This window comes from Sceloporus occidentalis, unplaced genomic scaffold, assembly GCF_023333645.1.
Source record: "Sceloporus occidentalis isolate IW3139 unplaced genomic scaffold, rSceOcc1.0.p SCAF_426, whole genome shotgun sequence".
NCBI classification, from domain to species: Eukaryota; Metazoa; Chordata; class Lepidosauria; order Squamata; family Phrynosomatidae; genus Sceloporus; species Sceloporus occidentalis.
This window is the reverse complement of record NW_028317406.1, coordinates 117,469-138,094: the sequence shown is the minus strand read 5'-3', so window position 1 is coordinate 138,094 and position 20,626 is coordinate 117,469. Positions and strand designations below refer to the sequence as shown.

The window sequence follows — 20,626 nt, the reverse complement described above, 5'->3', positions numbered from 1 at the left end:
CAAACCTGCAGCCGAGACCCCTGTGCCACTATTTGCCCCATCCCAAACCTGCAGCCGAGACCCCTGTGCCACTATTTGCCCCATCCCAAACCTGCAGCCGAGACCCCTGTGCCCCTATTTGCCCCATCCCAAACCTGCAGCCGAGACCCCTGTGCCACTATTTCCCCATCCCAAAGCTGGACCCGAGACCCCTGTGCCACTATCTGCCCCATGTGAAAGCAGGACCCCTGTATCTGCCCCGTCATAAGGATCCCCGCTGGATGCCTCGTGTTACTGGGAGCTTCACGCGTTGCAGGTCCCCTCGGAGCCTCCAGCCGAAAATATTCAAACTCCACTTGTCCTATATTCCCAGGATCCGCATTTAACCTAATTTAAGCTTTCTGTCCCCGACGATGCGATGTGCGGGGCAGATACGCGCACAAAACATTGCATTTCCATTTATTTCTCTATTTTCTGTGTTTTCTTCAAAAAATGCTTCACTAGAGAGAATTTCATGAAATCAGCGATTTCCTCATCAGCCTTAATAACAGATGACGGAGCGATGAGAATTCAGAATTAGACCCCGGAATTAGACGTGAAGGGTTAACCCCACCATATACAAAAATGCTTGTTTTTTGAGAAATAAAAGACCCTCAAGTCTCAGAACTTTGCCTTAATTTGATGCTTCTCTTAACCCTTTGCGTATCAAGCAGGGAACGTACTACTGATTCCTGAGGCAGTCAAAGGGTTAAAACAAATGAAGCAGAAAAAATCATAATCCGCTGATTTGTGGCGGGTGACACTCGGCCGCGGCGTCCGTCACCTTAATGCGCAAAGAGCCCTCTGCCCCCCGCGCACGACTCCGTTTATTAAAATCCCGTTAGAATCTGACAATTTTATTAAAAACAGATATTTATCATTTCTGATTGTTTCTTCCCGTTATCAGGAAACATTAGAGCAGATCCTGATACCCCCGGGGCAGATATGGAAACTATCAGGGTTTGCTCCGAATCTCAGAGTTTTTACCCCAGTCTCGGTGTGAATGAGCAGATTATCAGGGTTTTTGCCCCAGTCTCGGGGTGAATGGGCAGATTCTCAGGGTTTTTACCCCAGTCTTGGGTGAAGGGGCAGATTCTCAGGGTTATTGCCTCAGTCTCGGGGTGAATGGGCAGATTCTCAGGGTTTTTGCCCCAGTCTCGGGGTAAATGGCCAGAGTCTCAGGGTTTAACCCCGGTCTCAGTCAGGGGCGGATGATTTAGGGTCTCTGATAGTTTTGGGGGTCTGGCTGACGGCCCCTCTCCTTGTGTTCGCAGGGTCCGTGTGGTCGCCATGTCGGTCTCCGAGCTGAGCGTCTTCCGGTGGCTCCGGGAGGGCAGAGAGTCGCGCCGGTTAATCCTGCTCATCGTTTACATCGCGCTGCTGCTGGATAACATGCTGCTCACCGTGGTCGGTACGTACAAAGCGTCTCCGTCCGGCTCCGGCCCCTCAGGTGGCGTTTTTGGGGTTCTGGATGATCTTTTTGTGATTAATGAGGTTTTTATTTCTTCTGGAAAGAAATTAGAGAGACATCCGTTTATACTGAGAGTCCCAATAGCAATGCGAAGGGTTAATGTACCCCTAGCTATGGCTGGGTGTACGGCGAGGGGCATTAGTGGCAAAAAGAGAGAGAGAGGGTTCTACCCCTTTACAAATCTCTGGTCAGATCTCATAGCGTAGTGGCTACAGTGCTGGAGACCCCATCTCTGCAGGATCAAAATGATCAGAAAAGACTGAGGGGTCTCAATATCGCCGGCTTGGGGGGGGCAGACGGGGGGAGGGAGACGGGGAGAGATATTTTAATACATAAAGTACAGGAGGGAATTTATTTCAAAGGAGGAGAAAAGTTACAAGAAGCCAGAATCTGACACTAGAGAGTCAGAGACTGAGATGGAACGGAAGGAAGTTTTACTTTACTGTGAGGGTGATAGATAAGTGGAACAGCCTCCCAGCAGAAGTGGTAGAGGGTAATACAGTGAGGGGGTTAAACACGCCTGGGATAGACATACGGCTCCTGGATCTAAGACAAGACCAACGACTGATTAAGGTTTGAGTCTTTACAGCAGGAGAAACGGGCGACTAGACGGGGGCCGCCGGGGGCCGATCTGCCGGCAGGGTCTGGGTTTCTAAGTGCAAATGCTATAAATTCTGTGAATGCGCGAGAAAGTCCTGCGTCAGGCGAGGAACGAGGTCGTAAACCCGGCAGAGATCATGTTGGTTTCACGTTAAAATATCCAATAATCGGTAAAATAAATGCCAGGAATTATTCTTTTAGCCGGTTTGTCTCCGGCGGTCGTTCTGCCGGGAAATGAAAATATTTGTGTGAAGTAAATAAGGTTGGGTCTCCTGCGCAGAGATTTGGGGTGAGAGCCGCGTCTGGGACCCCGGCCCTGGGGACTTTCACTGTCAGCCCCGTCTGATGCTCGGCTCACGTCGGGCCGCTCTGAGGATCCGGCTCCAGAACGGCTTCCAAATGTATCTAACGGCTATAACGGATATAATATATATAACAGCTATAACGTATATAACGGATATAATGGATATAATGGATATAATGAATATAACGGATATAATATATAGAACGGCTATAACGTATATAACGGATATAATATATATAACAGCTATAACGTATATAACGGATATAATATATATAACAGCTATAACGTATATAACGGATATAATGTATATAACGGCTATAACGTATATAACGGATATAATGTACATAACGGATATAATGTACATAACGGATATAACGGCTATAACGGATATAACGGATATAACGGATATAACGGATATAATATATATAACGGATATAATGTATATAACGGGTATAACGTATATAACGGATATAATGTACATAACGGATATAATATATATAACGGATATAATATATATAACAGCTATAACGGATATAACGGATATAATGGATATAACAGATATAACGGATATAATATATATAACGGATATAATGTATATAACGGGTATAATATATATATATATATAACGGATATATCAGATATAACGGATATAATGTATATAACGACTATAACGGCTTTAACGTATATAACGGATATAATGTATATAACGGATATAATGTATATAACGGATATAACGGATAAAATATATATAACGGCTATAATGTATATAACGGATATAACGGGTATAATATATATATATAACGGATATATCAGATATAACGGATATAATGTATATAACAACTATAACGGCTATAACGTTTATAACGGATATAATGTATATAACGGATATAACCGATATAACCGATATAATGTATATAACGGATATAATGTATATAACGGATATAATATATATAATGCATATAACGGATATAATGTATATAACGGATATAATGTATATAACGGATATAACGGATATAATGTATATAACGGATATAATATATATAACGGATATAATATATATAACAGCTATAACGGATATAACGGATATAATGGATATAATGTATATAACGGATATAATGTATATAACGGATATAATGTATATATCGGATATAACGGATATAATGTATGTAACGGATATAATGTATATAACGGATATAATATATATAACGCATATAATGTATATAACGGATATAATGTATATATCGGATATAACGGATATAATGGATATAACATATATAATGTATATAATGGATATAACGGATATAACGGATATAATGGATATAACATATATAATGTATATAATGGATATAACGGATATAACGGATATAATGGATATAACATATATAATGTATATAACGGATATAATGTATATAACGGATATAATGTATATAACGGATATAATATATATAACGCATATAATGTATATAACGGATATAATGTATATATCGGATATAACGGATATAACGGATATAACGGATATAACATATATAATGTATATAATGGATATAACGGATATAACGGATATAATGGATATAACATATATAATGTACATAACGGATATAACGGATATAATGTATTTGGCGTCGGGTTGTTTTAGGGAAACAATGTTTCTGGGGCAGAAGAATCTCTTTCCATATTGCGGGGGTCCGGATCTCGGTGCCGGGAGGGAGGGGGTCCGGTTTAGTCGGTTCACTCGTTCCTGGCGCAGCTGCCTTTGCCAGATTATTATCACCCGGAGCGTCCCAATCAGCGCCTTCCCATTAGTGCGTTCGCCGCTATTACCTCAACGCGATGAAAGGAGACTTTTGTGCTCCTCGTCTGCAAACAGGACGTGTCAGGGAGGGGGCGGCTGCTCTCAACAAACAGGACAGAGGGGAACACGCAAGAAACAGACGCGTCCTCCCCATATATAATATATATATATTCTATATAAATGATCCGTCTCCACGTCCCGCATCGCATTCCATGAAATAATCAGTTTGTTAAAATCATCTGTTCAATATGATGGCGATATAAAAATAATAATAACACACATTGTACAGCGCTGCAGAGTATGACGGCGATATATAAATAATAATAACACACATTGTACAGCGCTGCGGAGTATGATGGCGATATAAAAATAATAATAACACACATTGTACAGCGCTGCAGAGTATGACGGCGATATATAAATAATAATAACACACATTGTACAGCGCTGCGGAGTATGATGGCGATATAAAAATAATAATAACACACATTGTACAGCGCTGCGGAGTATGACGGCGATATATAAATAATAATAACACATTGTACAGCGCTGCGGAGTATGACGGCGATATATAAATAATAATAACACATTGTACAGCGCTGCGGAGTATGACAGCGATATATAAATAATAATAACACACATTGTACAGCGCTGCGGAGTATGACAGCGATATATAAATAATAATAACACACATTGTACAGCGCTGTGGAGTATGATGGCGATATATAAATAATAATAATAACACATTGTACAGTGCTGCGGAGTATGACAGCGATATATAAATAATAATAACACATTGTACAGCGCTGCGGAGTATGACAGCGATATATAAATAATAATAACACACATTGTACAGCGCTGTGGAGTATGATGGCGATATATAAATAATAATAATAACACATTGTACAGCGCTGCGGAGTATGACAGCGATATATAAATAATAATAACACACATTGTACAGCGCTGCGGAGTATGACGGCGATATATAAATAATAACACACATTGTACAGCGCTGCGGAGTATGACAGCGATATATAAATAATAATAACACATTGTACAGCGCTGCGGAGTATGATGGCGATATATAAATAATAATAACACATTGTACAGCGCTGCGGAGTATGACGGCGATATATAAATAATAATAATAATAACACACATTGTACAGCGCTGCAAAGTATGATGGCGATATATAAATAGTTAGTAGTATTATATTATTATTAGTAGCAGTATAATTTCTATTATTATTATTATTAATATTATTATGTTATTTGTTTGCTTCTTGTTTCACTGTCATTCATAATAAGGATTTGGGGACATTTGCGTGTTCTGGACACATGTAAAGCTTTGACGTGTACACGAGGCAGTCTCATCATGTATGAAGGGAAACGGTATATTTTGGGGGGGAGAAGGGAACGTCGGAGCCGTCAGCTTGGTGGATAAAAACATGATTGTGATAATGTGCCACAGCTGGAAGGTGAAGCCCCTGGGCAGCGGGACCCCCGTAGTCATTTATTTGGTGGTATTTGCGCAGGTTTAACTCCACGTAATTAAATAATCAATCAGATCGTGTTTTACTCGGAGACTGAAACCCGATCAATACGAATATCTCCACATGCGGCTCGGAGACTGAATTCTAGAACAGCCATAAAACGAGAATTCCGCAAAGAAATAATACATAAAAAAATAATAAATAATAGCAAAGAAATAATACATAAATAATAATAAAGAAATAATAAATAATAATAAAAATAATAATAATAATAAAGAAATAATAAATTAATAATAATAAAGAAATAATAAATAATAATAAAGCACATTTTCACATCGTGGACGTTATGGTTTGTAAATTATTTCGGATTTCCCTGGAAACACAGAACCGGCTGATACGTCGAGCTTCTCATAAGCGGATCACATAATGAATATCAGGACGGTCTCCTTGTAGCGTTTTTGTGTTAATTGACCGGTCCCGTTAGTTTAAGCCGCCAGCCCCCCGGCTCTGAAGGTCAGTTCTCTGTAAAACTCTCCGCAGAGCTGCTTGGCTTTACCCGTTTTTCTTTGATGACGGCTTTTCAATTGTAAAATAAAAATATATAAATACAAAAGGTGGCAGTTCTCAATAATCCGGGAAATATTCTGATTTTGGTTCATCGCTCGGGGCATGTGGTAGAAAAAAGCAAGTCCGTTTCTGGCATCATAAGACCTATTCTATTGTTCTAATATTTTATTGTTATGTCCCGAGTTCATGCTTTAACTCGCTCTGTGGGAGAACAAATTCTGCCCTAATGCCCCGTGTCCTCTCTCTGTCTCCAGTCCCCATAATCCCCAGCTACCTCTACACGCTGACACATGAAGCCAACGGAAGCGACCCCCACGGGGGTCCGAGTGGGCCGACCGCTGCCAACGGCTATCAGATGATTTTCTCCTATTATGACAACACGTCCCTAATCATTAGTAACGGCACTCGGGGCTCGGAGCTGCCCGGACCACATGGGATCCCGACCCAACCACCCAGCGTCTCCACCGCGGCTGCCTCGTCCGACTGCCCCAAGGCCGACTCGACTCTACTCAATGAAAATGTCAAAGTTGGCTTATTATTTGCTTCCAAGGCTACGGTTCAGCTGCTGACAAACCCGTTCATTGGCATCATGACCAACAGGTACGTCTACGGGTGAAAGAGAATGCCATGCGGTCACAGAAAGTCTGTCTATATCTATATATGTATATATATGTGTGTATATATGTATATATATATATATATATATATATCAGTAACCAGGGCCTACAGTGAGTGAAAGAGCCAGAGGGTCATTAATAACCCTGAACCCCTAATAACTATTTTACTAAGATTTCTGCTCCCTGACTAGATCCTTCCTGTGCTCCTTCTCAGGGTTTCCTAAAAGCCCCATTTGGTGGGGCAGGTGTATAGATGACAAGAATGTTTGCGGTGAGCTGGGCAGTTAGGTGACTGCGCCACTGGGGTACATGGTTGGGTTTGCCCCCCCGGCCCCAACCGCTGACATGGAGACAGCCTATCGGGAATGAGATTTCACTCCATTCGGTTTGGAGACTGGGGAGGTTTGTGAGACATGGAGGAAAAAAAACCCAGAGATCAAACCCTGGATAAAGCCGAGGCGTTTCACGCTCCGTGATCCTGTCTTTTCTCTTGCAGGATCGGCTATCAGATCCCGATGTTCGCCGGGTTCTGCATCATGTTTCTGTCCACAGTCAGTAAGTATTTCCAGATCCCGGTGATCAGCGCAGGTCCCACCACCGAATGAAACGTCCGTCTTATCAGAGAGTGCGGGGATCGGAGGCTCGGAACACGACTGTATCCCTTCCTTACAGATCATATCAGAGTATTTGGGACGTTTCCATCTGTTTCGGGGACGCTTTTTACTTTCAATAGTTTTTTATTCATTTTCAAAGAAATAAGAAGTACAAATAACACAAATAGTAATACATGGGAGACAGTCGCAGCCGTCATTACAGTGAAAATTCAAACCATCTTGAAAAAGCATTTATCTCAGTTACATTTTAACGTTACAAGGTAATAAAAAACGTAAACTAGAAAACTTCCCTGTAAAGGAAGAGGAACAGAACAGTACTTTAAAAAATCATGAGTGTATATCTGCTCAAGTGTTTTCTAGTGAATCGTTTTAATGGTCGTCATGCCGCACCAGTGAGGATGACTGTAGTTACAGATAGCATTTGTTAAATTGAAGAGAGTTGGTCTGGAATCCTTAAATATACTAAAGAACCTCAAATATCGATACAATAGGATGAAGAATACCATGGTTTCCATCTGATAGAGAATTTTTTCTGCCTGAACCTCTAGCTAGAATTTTTTTATGTGAACATTTAAAAGCTAACCGCCAATCTTGAAGGGCTACATTTATTCCTATATCATTTTCCCATTGTTTTATGGGACGCATTTTATTACATTTATCAGATTTAGTGTTAAGAGTATATATAGGTTTTCATCCCTTCATATCAGATGAGACGTATTTGAGAGTGAAGTTATCTACATGCAAAGAGGAGGGGGTCAAAGATTGTAAAAAATGTTCAATACGTAGATATTTGTAAAAATCCTTATTGGATAAATTATATGTGCGTTTCAAATGTCATTAATCCATTAGCATCATATGAATGCTTGACATGAGATATACCCCCTAAAGACCAGTTAGTTAATTCAAGCCCTGGACTGGAGGCCCGAATTATTGACAACGGTCGTTCCCTAGGCTTGGGCACCGTAGAGGAAGCTAAGGCAATGACATTGCAGCCAAACATTATATGAGGCTTTTACTAATGGGCTTGTGAGAGGAGGCCTGTGAAGGTTCCAGGCTGGAAGCAGCAAAAGATCACTCATTTTGTAGGGATATACCGAGGAATTTTCAATGTGGACCCAATGTGAATTAGGAGTATCGCACCACCACTCTTTTAGGAGAGTTATCAAAGTAGATATGTAATAACCTTTAATATTAGGCATCCCAATCCCTCCGGCGAGTTTTGATTTAGTGATAATGGTAGCCGATAATCGTGGTCTCTTCCCAGCCCATACAAAACGTGACAGAATTCTATTTATTTTAATGAAGAAGGACTCAGGGGGGTGTATGGGCAATGTCGGGGACGCTTGTTAAACGAGGAACAATCGTAATTCTCACAAATAAACAAAGTTTTAGTCGCTGTCCAGTAACGCCGGATTTTCCTTCTCTCCGCAGTGTTTGCGTTCTCGGGGACATACTCGCTACTCTTCATCGCTCGCGCCATGCAGGGAGTTGGGTCGTCATGTTCTTCTGTAGCAGGTAACACCCAGGGCTTTTCCCGAGGAGATGGAGCAAAGTGCGGCTCTCCCCACTCTCCCGGTATGGAGAATGGAGGGACACAGAGCACACGCTCGGTATTAATAAAGATGGCGCCGAGTGGGATTAATGCCGCCAGTGCCTGGGATTAATCAAATAAATGTAGCAAATTTGGGTAATTTAGGTTATTGGTAAAAAACAACATTTTTTTCTACTTTTTAACCCGTTAAGTGCCTTTTGAAAGGAGATCACACGCACGTCATTATTATAATGAATCCGCGCAGGGTCATACATGGAGGGGCTCCGGGTCTCCAGGGGACTAAAAAAAAACACTGTGCAAAAGTTCTAGGCAGGTGTGAAAAATGCTGTAAATGAAAAATTCTTTCAAAAATAGACCTTACTAGTTTATTTTATTATTTAACAAAAATGCAAAGCCAGAGAACGGGAAAAAAACAAATGAAATCAGTATTTGGCGACCGCCGTTTGCCTTCGGTTCTTCTCGGTGTCTCGCGCAGGTTTTTCGGCAGGCAGGTCGTTCCAGACATCAGGGAGAAATAGCCAAAGTTCTGTGGACTTCAGCTCTTCAATCGCTTCTCTCTCTCTCTCTCGATGTAACCCCTGGTGGACTTGATGATGTTGAAATCAGGACTCTGTGGGGGGGGGGGGGGGGGGCAAACCATCACTTCCAGGACTCCTTGGTCTTCTTTACACTGAAGATTCCATTCTTGCCCGGCTCTCCAGCCCTTCGACGAACATACTTCTTCTGCTGCAGCCATATATTTCACATTTTGACTCAGTCCAGAGCTCCTGCTGCCATTTTTATGCTCCCAGGTTCCTGTGTTCTCGTGAATAGTCGAGTCGCTTGGTCTTGTTTCCACGTCGGACGTTTGGCTTTTTGGACGCAAGCCTTCCATGAAGACCACTTCTGAGCAGACTCCTCCGGACAGTAGATGCATCAGGGCCCCACTGTTTTCTGCCAGTGCTGGGCTGATGGCACCGCTGGACATCTTCTGATTGCGAAGGGAAATAACCATGATGCGTCTTTCATCAGAACACGTGGAGTCCCCTGTCTGCCTGGACGAGGCCGCACTGACGCGGTGAAGCTACCCTGGGGGTTGTTGCTGTGCTCGGTATTGTCCTGGTGAATGGCTGGTGTTTCTGGCTACAAATTGATGATCGTTTGAACCTGTTTGATATGATTATAAACTCTCTGCCCTGACGGCGTGCGAGTGACCCAGAAGAACTGTTACTGTTTTAAACGCAAAGGGCAGTCACAGATTTTTCATGCACTTTGCAATTTGTTAAATGATACCGATAATATATGGACGCCTATTTTTGGTAGATTTCTTACTTTACAGCTATTTTTCACACCAAAAATGTGTTATTATATTTTTGTCCATAAAGTGTGGTTTTTTTTATTAGTATCACATTTAAGTTGCAGTAAATTCATTATTACTAATATCTTTTATTTTTATGATCAGAGCGTTATTTTAGTCATCGTTACCGCATCTTCTCCGGGGTATTTTTAACAGGCGGACGGATGCCGTCGGAAACGTTTAATCTCACTGACAAACTCCCGCTTTAATGAAACCCTTTTGCTCGGAAGCAGCTGCCGGACGTCTTGTCTCTTCCCATATAATCGCCCGCCGCATGCTGCATGTCAATGCATTCATTAGGCGCCAGGGGCCGGTGCGGACGCTACACTTTAACCCTTTGTGTGTGCTGCTGTGCTGGTCTCCAGGGTTGATATTTTTCATTACTGCTCGCGCGGCTTCTGTTTGCTCCGATATAAAGGTCACGGTGGATTTATTTTAAGCCTCGTGGGGTCTGAGAGCCGACTGTTTGCCCAGTAAATCCCAGTTTAAAGCCGGCGTGTGTTGTGTCTCGCAGGTATGGGCATGCTGGCCAGCGTTTACACCGACGACGAGGAGCGCGGGAACGCCATGGGGATTGCGCTGGGCGGACTGGCCATGGGCGTTTTAGGTCAGTACTCGGAGCTCATTCACGCCCCGAACACCCCGGTAAAACAGCCGCCGGCCCCCGGTATCTGTAGGGAATGAAGTCTGCGGGCCGGGGATTCTGTAACCTCCGCTCTTTGTCGTCCTCAGTGGGGCCGCCGTTCGGAAGCATCCTCTACGAGTTTGTGGGGAAGACGGCGCCGTTCCTGGTGCTCGCGGTGCTCGTCCTGTTTGATGGAGGTCAGTAACGCGTCTAACGGACTCGTTTTACATCGGAGCCGCAGAAACGATAGAAACGAGGCGGTTGGTCATTTACTTTCCAGTGACAGAATCCCAACCCTCGGGGACTGTGCTGGACACGACTCTCTCCCAAAGAGCTTGCAATCTATAAGTGTCAGTTGCAGGATTTTGCGCCGACGGTTTCTCTGTTGCAATTGTCTGATGATGAATCTTTTAACCCTTCCTAGCCCTGCAGCTGTTTGTCCTGCAGCCTTCCAGAGTCCAGCCCGAGGTCAGTACTCGCCTGAAGCCAACCCATAAACACGAGACCAAAATGTCAGCGCGGGACGCAGGTTAACGGCCTCTGTCTTTCCTCCGCAGAGTCAGATGGGGACCCCGCTCTTCACCCTCCTCAAGGACCCGTATATCATCATCGCTGCAGGTAAAACAAGCGCCCAACAAATGCATTAAAAGCCCCGATGCCTCCTCATTCCCTTTTCAAATGACACTGAAATGCGCCGGCCCTTCGGGGGCCGACTTCCTTCCATCGTCAGACTCTTCCAATTTTGTTGCGTTTTAAAGGGGAGATGCTGCCTTATTGCTTGGCCCCGGGGGCCAGTCCTCCGAGGGCTTCTGCTTCAGCCTTCGGGGATGTCCTCCTGTCCGCCGTGGCCTGTAGAGTTGAGGCCTCGCAGCCACCTCTGGGCTAACTTTTCTGTCACTGTCCGTTTCAGGCTCCATCTGCTTCGCCAATATGGCTATCGCGATGCTGGAACCTGCGCTGCCCATCTGGATGATGGAAACCATGTGCTCGCGGAAATGGCAGCTGGGTAACGTCAATTAACCCTTTCTATATATATATATATATATATATATATATATACGTTAATTAACCCCTTATATATATATATACGTTAATTAACCCCTTATATATATATATATATATATATATATATATATATACAGATAACACGCAGCGGGTGACGTATATGTCATTTAACCCCTTCTATATATATATATAGATAACACGCAGCGGGTGACGTATGATAATTAACCCCTTCTATATATACAGATAACACGCAGCGGGTGACGTATACGTCAGTTTACCCCTTCTATATATATATAGATAACACGCAGCGGGTGACGTATGATAATTAACCCCTTCTATATATACAGATAACACACAGCGGGTGACGTATGATAATTAACCCCTTCTATATATACAGATAACACGCAGCGGGTGATGTATACGTTAATTAACCCCTTCTATATATACAGATAACATGCAGCGGGTGACGTATACATTAATTAACCCCTTCTATATATACCGATAACATGCAGCGGGTGACGTATGATAATTAACCCCTTCTACACACACAGATAACACACAGCCGGTGACCTATACGTTAATTAACCCCTTCTATACACATAGATAACACACAGCGGGTGACGTATGTGTTAATTCTACAGCTTTGTAGGGTGGCGGGGTGTATGTAGGGTTGTGGGGTAAACGTATATAGGGGTGTGGGGTGGGAATATTAGGGGTGCAGGGTGAGTGTAGTTAGGGGTGCAGGGCTGGGTATATTAGGGGTGCAGGACTGGGTGTATGTAGGGGTTGCGGGGTGAGTGTAGTTAGGGGTGTGGGGGTATATTAGGGGTGCAGGGTGTATGTAGGGGTTGCGGGGTGAGTGTAGTTAGGGGTACAGGGCTGAGTATATTAGGGGTGCAGGACTGGATGTATGTAGGGGTTGCGGGGTGAGTGTAGTTAGGGGTGTGGGGGTATATTAGGGGTGTAGGGCTGGGTATAATAGGGGTTGTGGGGTAAGAGTGTTTAGGGGTGCGAGGATGGCTGTAATTAAAGGGACAGAACTTGGGGTATCTGGGTAAATGTTTATAACCTCAGCACTGGGGCTCGATTTGCTTTTTGCCCCAGCCGGAGGCTATTTCCCTTTTCGTGGAGCTCTGGGTAAGGAATTGTTTCTCGTTTCAATCCCCCGACACCTTTCTGCTTACGTCTCACTCCGGTTATTGTGGATTGGAGCCGAGATAACGGAGTCGGCGGATATTAAACCTGCGCGATGTCATTAATTGCGCTCTCGCTCTGCGTGCGGCTGATAAGGCGAATGCTCCTTCTCCCCCCCAGGTGTCGCCTTCATCCCGGCCAGTATCTCTTACTTCATCGGGACCAACATCTTCGGGGTCCTCGCTCACAAGATGGGAAGGTAGGGATCGTTTTTTATTACTCCCCAGAGATCCGTCGATAGCGGAATCGGCCGATTTATTAACGGCCAGCAGATTCAGAGAGTAAAAAGTAACATTGAGGGACACGTTTCATGCCTTTTATGGTGAAAAAAGCAGAATTCAGTTTAAGTAAAAGCAAAAAATGTAAATTAAGAAAAGTCTATGTGGAACAAAAACAATGAGGTGCAGGAAAGCGGCATTTTCTGACATTTTTAGTTTAATTTGGTAAAAAATGGGTCAAAATCTAGAGAAAAATCAGCTCTTTACTTACCTGCAGCGGTTTAAAACCCAAAAAAAATGAATAAAAGTCTCTGGATCTTTTAGTTTTTAATCTTTTTTATCAAATAACATTTGGCAGGAAAGGGGTTAAGTGGTGCAGTCACTGAAGGTGTAGGGTGTCGCACCACGGTTGTGTGCCCAGCGCTTTACACGGCATCGCTGAACACTGGGGCTGTTTTTAGGGTCTTGCAGGGGGTAGAATTGGGGTAAACGGCTTGGATGTGGGGCAGATTTGATGCTTTACTTTGTTTGTTTGCCCCCCAGGTGGCTCTGTGCGTTCATTGGGATGTTACTGGTGGGAATAAGCATTCTATGTGTAAGTACCGCCGGCGGGTATATATAATAATATATAATGTATAATGTAATAATAATAATAAATATATAATAAATATATAATGTATATATAATAATAAATATATAACGTATATATAATAATAAATATATAATGTATATATAATAATAAATATATAATTAACATATAATGTATATGTAATAATAAATATATAACGTGTATATATAATAAATATATAATGTATATATAATAATAAATATATAACGTGTATATATAATAAATATATAATGTATATATAATAATAAATATATATTTAATACATAAAGTAATAGACGTAACGGGGCAAATGCCTAAACAGCAAGACGCCGAATATCTGCTGGGACCATTGGTTTCCTTGGCGATTGCACAGTTTTTCCTCAGTTTAAGGGGTATAACAGAGATCTGTGGGGGTATTAAGTCCTGAGAGGTTTGGGGTTTGCGGACCACCCATGCGGGGGAACCGGCTGCCCTTTGGCGGTCTCTAGCGATAGTAAACTGTCTCTTTGTTCTGAGGCCGGCGCTGTCACTTCTTTTTTTTATACCCCGCAGGTCCCTTTTGCCAAAAACATCTATGGCCTCATTGCACCGAATTTTGGCGTCGGATTCGCAATCGGTGAGTTTTGCCGCCTGGCGGAGATCGGCTCGTCGCCTCGTGAAGAAACGCTTATCACGTTAATGAATATTAATGATAACATAATAATTATAAAATATCTAATACCTGTCCGAAATAAACGTATTTATATCAGAGAACGAGGAGAAAAGCCCCAAACCACGTCGGAAGCCGTCAGAGCTCCTCCATGAAACGCTTGCGCTGCGGGCGTCATTATATGAAAGGGCTTTATTCACTTAGCTAACCAATAGCGGGAGAGTGTAACCCACCTCCCCGACCCCGTGGGCTTCTCCCGCATGAGGGCCTGAGCTGGGCCTGTGGTCTCGCTGTGTCCGGGGGCCTATATACATATATGTGTACATATATGTGTTAGTGTATGATGTAGTGTGCGTGTTACTGTATGGTGTGTATGTTAGTATTTGGTGTTAGCGTGTCGGGGTGAGACTAGCGGTCCCTGGGAGAGTGGAAGAGGTGTTAGCATGAGTGTGTGTTAGTGCATGGAGAGCATTTGCATGTGCGTGTAATTGGGGGGCGGATGAAATACTGGTTACCCCTGCAGGGGGCCAGATCACAATTCACAGTATTTACAGAGCTTTGTTCCCTGGCAGGGATGGTAGACTCCTCCATGATGCCGATTATGGGATATCTGGTGGATCTGCGCCACGTTTCGGTCTACGGCAGCGTTTACGCCATCGCAGACGTCGCTTTCTGCATGGGATTTGCGTTGGGTAAGAAGCGACCGGACGCTAAGCTGCCGAGGGCTACTACTCCCACCAAGCCGGGCCGGCCAAGACTCGCAGCCCCTGGATAAACCCCATTAAAGGAGGCATCAGAGGTCACTTTCTCCTCCCCAGCTGCGTCTCCAACACGATTCTCTCATAATTATCTCTATTTGCCGAGATCCGGGTAAACCGGCGGCAGCTGCGCATGTTCTCATCGTAAATCCTCACAAAGGGAACCGCCGCTGTAATTACCCGGCTTCCTCCAGCAACGTGTGAACTAAACACGTGTCCCAGAGCTCGGCTTTCATTCCTAACCCGGACTTTTCCCGAGGGCCAGCCGAGCCGGCGGCGTGTGCTGTCCGTATGTTTAGTACGTTAAGTATGTTTGTTTAGTATGTTTAGTACATTAAGTATGTTTAGTATGTTTAGTACGTTAAGTATGTTTAGCATGTTTAGTACATTTGTTTAGTAGGGAGGGTTAATGCATGTGTTTTTGGAATTGGACAGGTCCATCTGCGGGGGGCGCCATCGCCAAGTCCATTGGGTTCCCCTGGCTGATGACTATTATTGGCATCGTGGACATTCTCTTTGCCCCCCTCTGCTTGTTTCTCCGAAGCCCACCTGCCAAGGAGGAGAAAATGGTAAGCGGATGCGGGGCGGAGGCGGCTTCACCGAGAAGTAAACGGTTTGCGGGATACAAACGACGAGGAAAGACAGAGAGATCTTAATACGTCCAGCTTGGGGAGAGAGAGTGAGAGAGAGTGAGAGTGAGAGTGAGAGTGAGAGTGAGAGAGAGAGAGAGAGAGAGACGGGATGGGATAGAGACATTTAAATAATAAAGGACGTGAGGGAAATTTATTCCAAAGGAGGAGAAAAGTTACAAGAGACCCGAATCTAACACTAGAGGATCGGAGACTGAGATGGAACGGAAGGACATTTTACTTTACTGAGAGGGTGGTAGATAAGTGGAACAGCCTCCCAGCAGAAGTGGTAGAGGGTAATACAGTGAGGGTATTAAACATGCATGGGATAGACATACGGCTCCTGAATCTAAGACGAGGCCAATGACTGATTAAGGTTTGAGTCTTTATCATATGGGGGTCATATTAAGGTTTATTGAATGTGGAATGAAGCCGGGGGGGAATAATCGGGTTTCTTTTCTCCCCGGCAGGCGATTCTTATGGATCACAGCTGCCCAGTAAGAACGAAGATGTACACGCAGAACACGTCGCAGGCTTATTACGCGGCCGAGGACGAGGAGGAGAGCGATGAATGATCCGCGCCGGCGGCTCCGCTTCCCGTTCAAACGAATCTTTTTAGTTCTATCGATTTTTAGTTTTAAGCCAAAGGTACTTTGATCTCCAGCAGCTTTTCATGTTTGGCCGCAGAAACTTTGAGAACGGACCTTCGGCTGTCGGCCGACTTCAACTCCCAGAAGCCTCAGCCGACAGGAAACCGAGCAGAGCCTGGCTTATGGGAGTTGCAGAGAAAGCGGCTGATACGCTGCGAAAATACATTTAAAACAAGCGGGTTTCATATACTTGGAATAATATATCTGTGATAATCAAGGGGTTAACACACGCAGGCTGTCCTCACACTTACATCAGGCTAAGCTCCAGGAACGGGCGATGTAAGATGGGTCCGGCTTTTACATGGGGTCAGATGACCTAAAGCGGGGCGTAAGGGGGGGGGGCGACGTTCCTTTAAAGGGTCAGAATCTATGACATCATGTGATGTAACTTGAGATCAGGTCTAAATTTGTGACACAACTCAGTGTGAATTGCTGTAAATTGGGGAAAAACGACCATGTGACCCGGACCAGTAACAAAAGCGGGTCTTGGGAAACTTCTAGAGCCTTCTGGACAAGTGGGTGTGGTTAAACATTAGCCCCACCCACACCTATCCTTGTCCCACCCACAATATATTTAATCTCCCTTGCGTTAAAGGAGCAGGCGGGGAATTCATCTCCATGCGCGACAAACATTAAACGCTGCTAGCGGCGCGAGACGTGCACCGAGTATCCAGACAGCACCGCAGACTGCCGACAGCCTTAAGACAAAAGGAGTCTTTATATAGCCGTTTCTATAAATATTGTTCAAAAACTTTATTTTATGTATTTGATTTCTTATACAATATATTTTTAACTACTGTGTGTAACGTAAATGTGTATAAACGCATAAAACCCGCATCCCTTTCTCTTTCATGTTAAATAAGGGTTAATAAGGGCCTGGCTGTTACCGGGGCTACCGTCATTGTCGGGGTAGTTAGATGCCATTCTTAGGACCCTCAGCCTTTTATTACGGGGCAGATTAAATCAAATTCATTTACATTTCATTTCCTGAAAGCACCTTTATTATCCAGCGGCCCTCGGAAAATGAAACGCGGCGCATCTCATCACCACGGCAACCACAGCGAACAAAGCAAAGCGAACGCAGCCCGGCCCGCGTCTCTGCCGATTGGTCAGGAGGTTTCTGAGAAGCACATTTTACTATTTTAGTTAAAGTGTGAGACACAGACCTAAACATGTTTCATTTACCACAAAGTCCTTGCCTGAAGCAATCAGCAGCTTAACTGGTGAACGATACCTTAACGGGGAGGAATAATCACGCGGATCCTGAGAGCGTGACGTTAAAGTGGCTGTTCCCATGATATCAGCATATAATACATAAATATCATTCGTTTACTATGGAGTCTGAAACACAAAGTATCCGGGAAACAGACAGACCTGCTTTAAAGCTGCAGTCCCACCAGGGATAGACTCGGGGCACGGCCCCCGGCGGATGCCATCAATTTACTAATTACGGTTCCTTTGGGTTGAAGACGTGTTGGCGTCAATCACTCTCATCCCTTTAACAGAAAAAGCAATAGAAACGCACATATACACTGTCCTTACACACACACGTATTCGCGCCTGCCCCTACACACACACACACACACACACACACAGTCACACATTCATGCCTGCCCCTCCACACACACCCTTATCCTAAAATCTAAACTTCCCTTTACACGCTTTCATCACGCTCTCTCACACTCACTTCTCACGCCACAGAAGCCACTCAAACAAAAGACGACGCGCTTTATGGAAAATCTTCCCGAATACTGTCCCTCGGGGTCAAATTGTTTAAAACGCGGCCGACCCAGAACGCGCTCTATGAATGGGTTAATAATGTGCGCTGCTGGAAAGCTCATCGCTTACATGATTTCTATAAATTAAGTAATATGGACTCCGTAGCCATTAATAACCCTTCGGCTCCTCCATCTCCGCCGATTCCCAAAACTGTTCTTTAAGCCGCACTTAATAGGTCTGAATTTACTCGTCGGCCCCGGGAGGGCCGAGACCCAGAGAACGCGGGAACCGCACTGTCAACAGGGGGAGCTGCTACATAAATTACTCACTTCATTGTATTTAACACAAAAATACCGAGCCGGCTCCCAGGAAAATGATTTGGTTTTAAACAACTTTTTTTGGGAGAAGAAAAACCTTTATTTTTTTTCCCCAGCTCAACCACCAGCGCGGTTAACCCTATAACTGGGGCAGCAGAGTTGTCACCTTGGATGACACCACCTCCTCCTAACACACATCTCAGCACCCTCAGCCGACACAGAGGACCACGAAAGGCTCTTATTTTTTACCCCCACTTCGTGCCGCGGCATGAGACGGGGGAATACACTGAAGTAATAGAGAATGGGGACACCAAAATCCACGAGCAGCGCGGGTGCAGCTGGGGGTCCGCATGTGGCCCTCGGGAACGTATTTCGGCTACAAATGGAAACTTACGCAAAACTTTTGTGTGCAAATAACAGCCGTGGCCAAGCAGCCTCTCGCCTTCAGTCTTGCTCAACCTCAGCCTCCTAACTAGATTGTAAGCTCCCGGAACCAGTCTGTATTGCCACACGGTATATTGTCAGTTTTCACTTCCCCTTCGCAGCATCGCCACGGCCTCTGCGGGCGCTCCATAAACGTAACACGCGGTCCTGCAATTATCTTTTTATTACAGAAGCCATTTACAATCACGCTGCAGACATTAAAACTCTCGGTACGAGCGGATCGGAGGCGGCCGGAGACCCCCGCGGACTTCCCTCCGTCACACGAAATCCCATCATGCTCAGCCTTTTCCTTTAGTAGAAAAATATTGCACTCCATTAATTCGTCCTTTACAAAAAATTAGCAGCAGATTAATGTTCCCGGCCAACCGAAGCTCAGACATTTACAATATTCACAGAGGGGGTCGCCAACGCGGGGGCCGCCTGCGGCCAGACGCTGCACTCCAGGACCAGCGAGGCACGCAGCCACGCACCGCTCTGAGTTCTAGGTGCTGGAAGACCCAGTCTAGAGCTGGAATTCATGGGATACTTTACTCCGGAACCTGCTGCGAGGGCCGGATGGCACTGTACCGAGTGCGGGCGAGCAGCGCGTAGACGTCCTTCTGAGCTCGTACTTAACTGGAGAACAAACAACATCCACAATTTATATGTTTTTCTAGGTTTAGCTCCTATCACTCACATCACGCTCAGCCTCATCTACACATTAGAGAGTTCTGGCCCTTTCAGATAAAGTCTAGAACCGTGCAGACTCATGCAGTTTGGCGTTAGGAGATCGGGGGCCAGTGGCGGACTGTATAGCGAAGTAGGGTGGTGTAAAGTGTGACAAGCGGTGCTATCACCACAGCAACCACCGGAACGAGTCAGAAAGAGGAAAAACAAATCATTCGCTAACGCAGGAGTCCGCTTCCTGATATTCTGCATTCACTGGCCGTGAATCGGTTCTGGAACAGCCTGGACTTCAGGGATCAGGCCGCTGAGGTTCTGGGAACAAAAAACGCAACTCAGCTTCTGCGTACTACAACTCCTATCACTCTCAGTGTGGTGCGCTGTCACAATCACTCCATGCATTCAGAGTACAGGCTCCGGCTGCGATGTCTCAAACATAAAAAGGTGGCATTACCAGAAATAATAATAATAATAAAAAAAATAAGGTTCTAGCCGATCCTTTGAGCGATTCATCTATAGCAGAACCACTTCTAGAATAGCGGCCCCTGCCCAGCGCATGTTCTAAGCTGTCTGTTCTGGAGCAAACGGGTAAAGGGGCTGAGTAGAGAGCCCTGTGTCCAGCGCCTGCTGCCTCCTCCTTTATTCCGACGTGTTGGCTGGCGGCATGACTGGAAAATGAAGCTTATTAAGTCATATTCATGATGTCACCGCAGCGCACGCTTTCACATTAACGTCAGCGGCGGGTGAGACCGGCACCGAACCGGTTCTTAAACTTGATCTATACA

At 44.5% G+C, this 20,626-nt stretch overlaps 1 protein-coding gene across 1 annotated transcript; it reads left to right on the top strand.

The window, feature by feature from the left end:
- The first annotated feature begins 1,308 nt into the window (after positions 1-1,308).
- Positions 1,309-16,623, top strand: LOC149272677 (synaptic vesicular amine transporter-like). The gene is made up of 15 exons (XM_089506829.1): positions 1,309-1,429; positions 6,499-6,844; positions 7,358-7,416; positions 8,907-8,990; positions 10,878-10,970; positions 11,096-11,185; positions 11,413-11,456; positions 11,546-11,606; positions 11,899-11,994; positions 13,308-13,386; positions 13,949-14,000; positions 14,565-14,628; positions 15,234-15,353; positions 15,855-15,988; positions 16,519-16,623. Exons 1-15 carry the CDS (start codon positions 1,309-1,311, stop codon positions 16,621-16,623), a joined length of 1,548 nt encoding a protein of 515 aa, XP_089362955.1.
- The last annotated feature ends 4,003 nt before the right edge of the window (positions 16,624-20,626 follow it).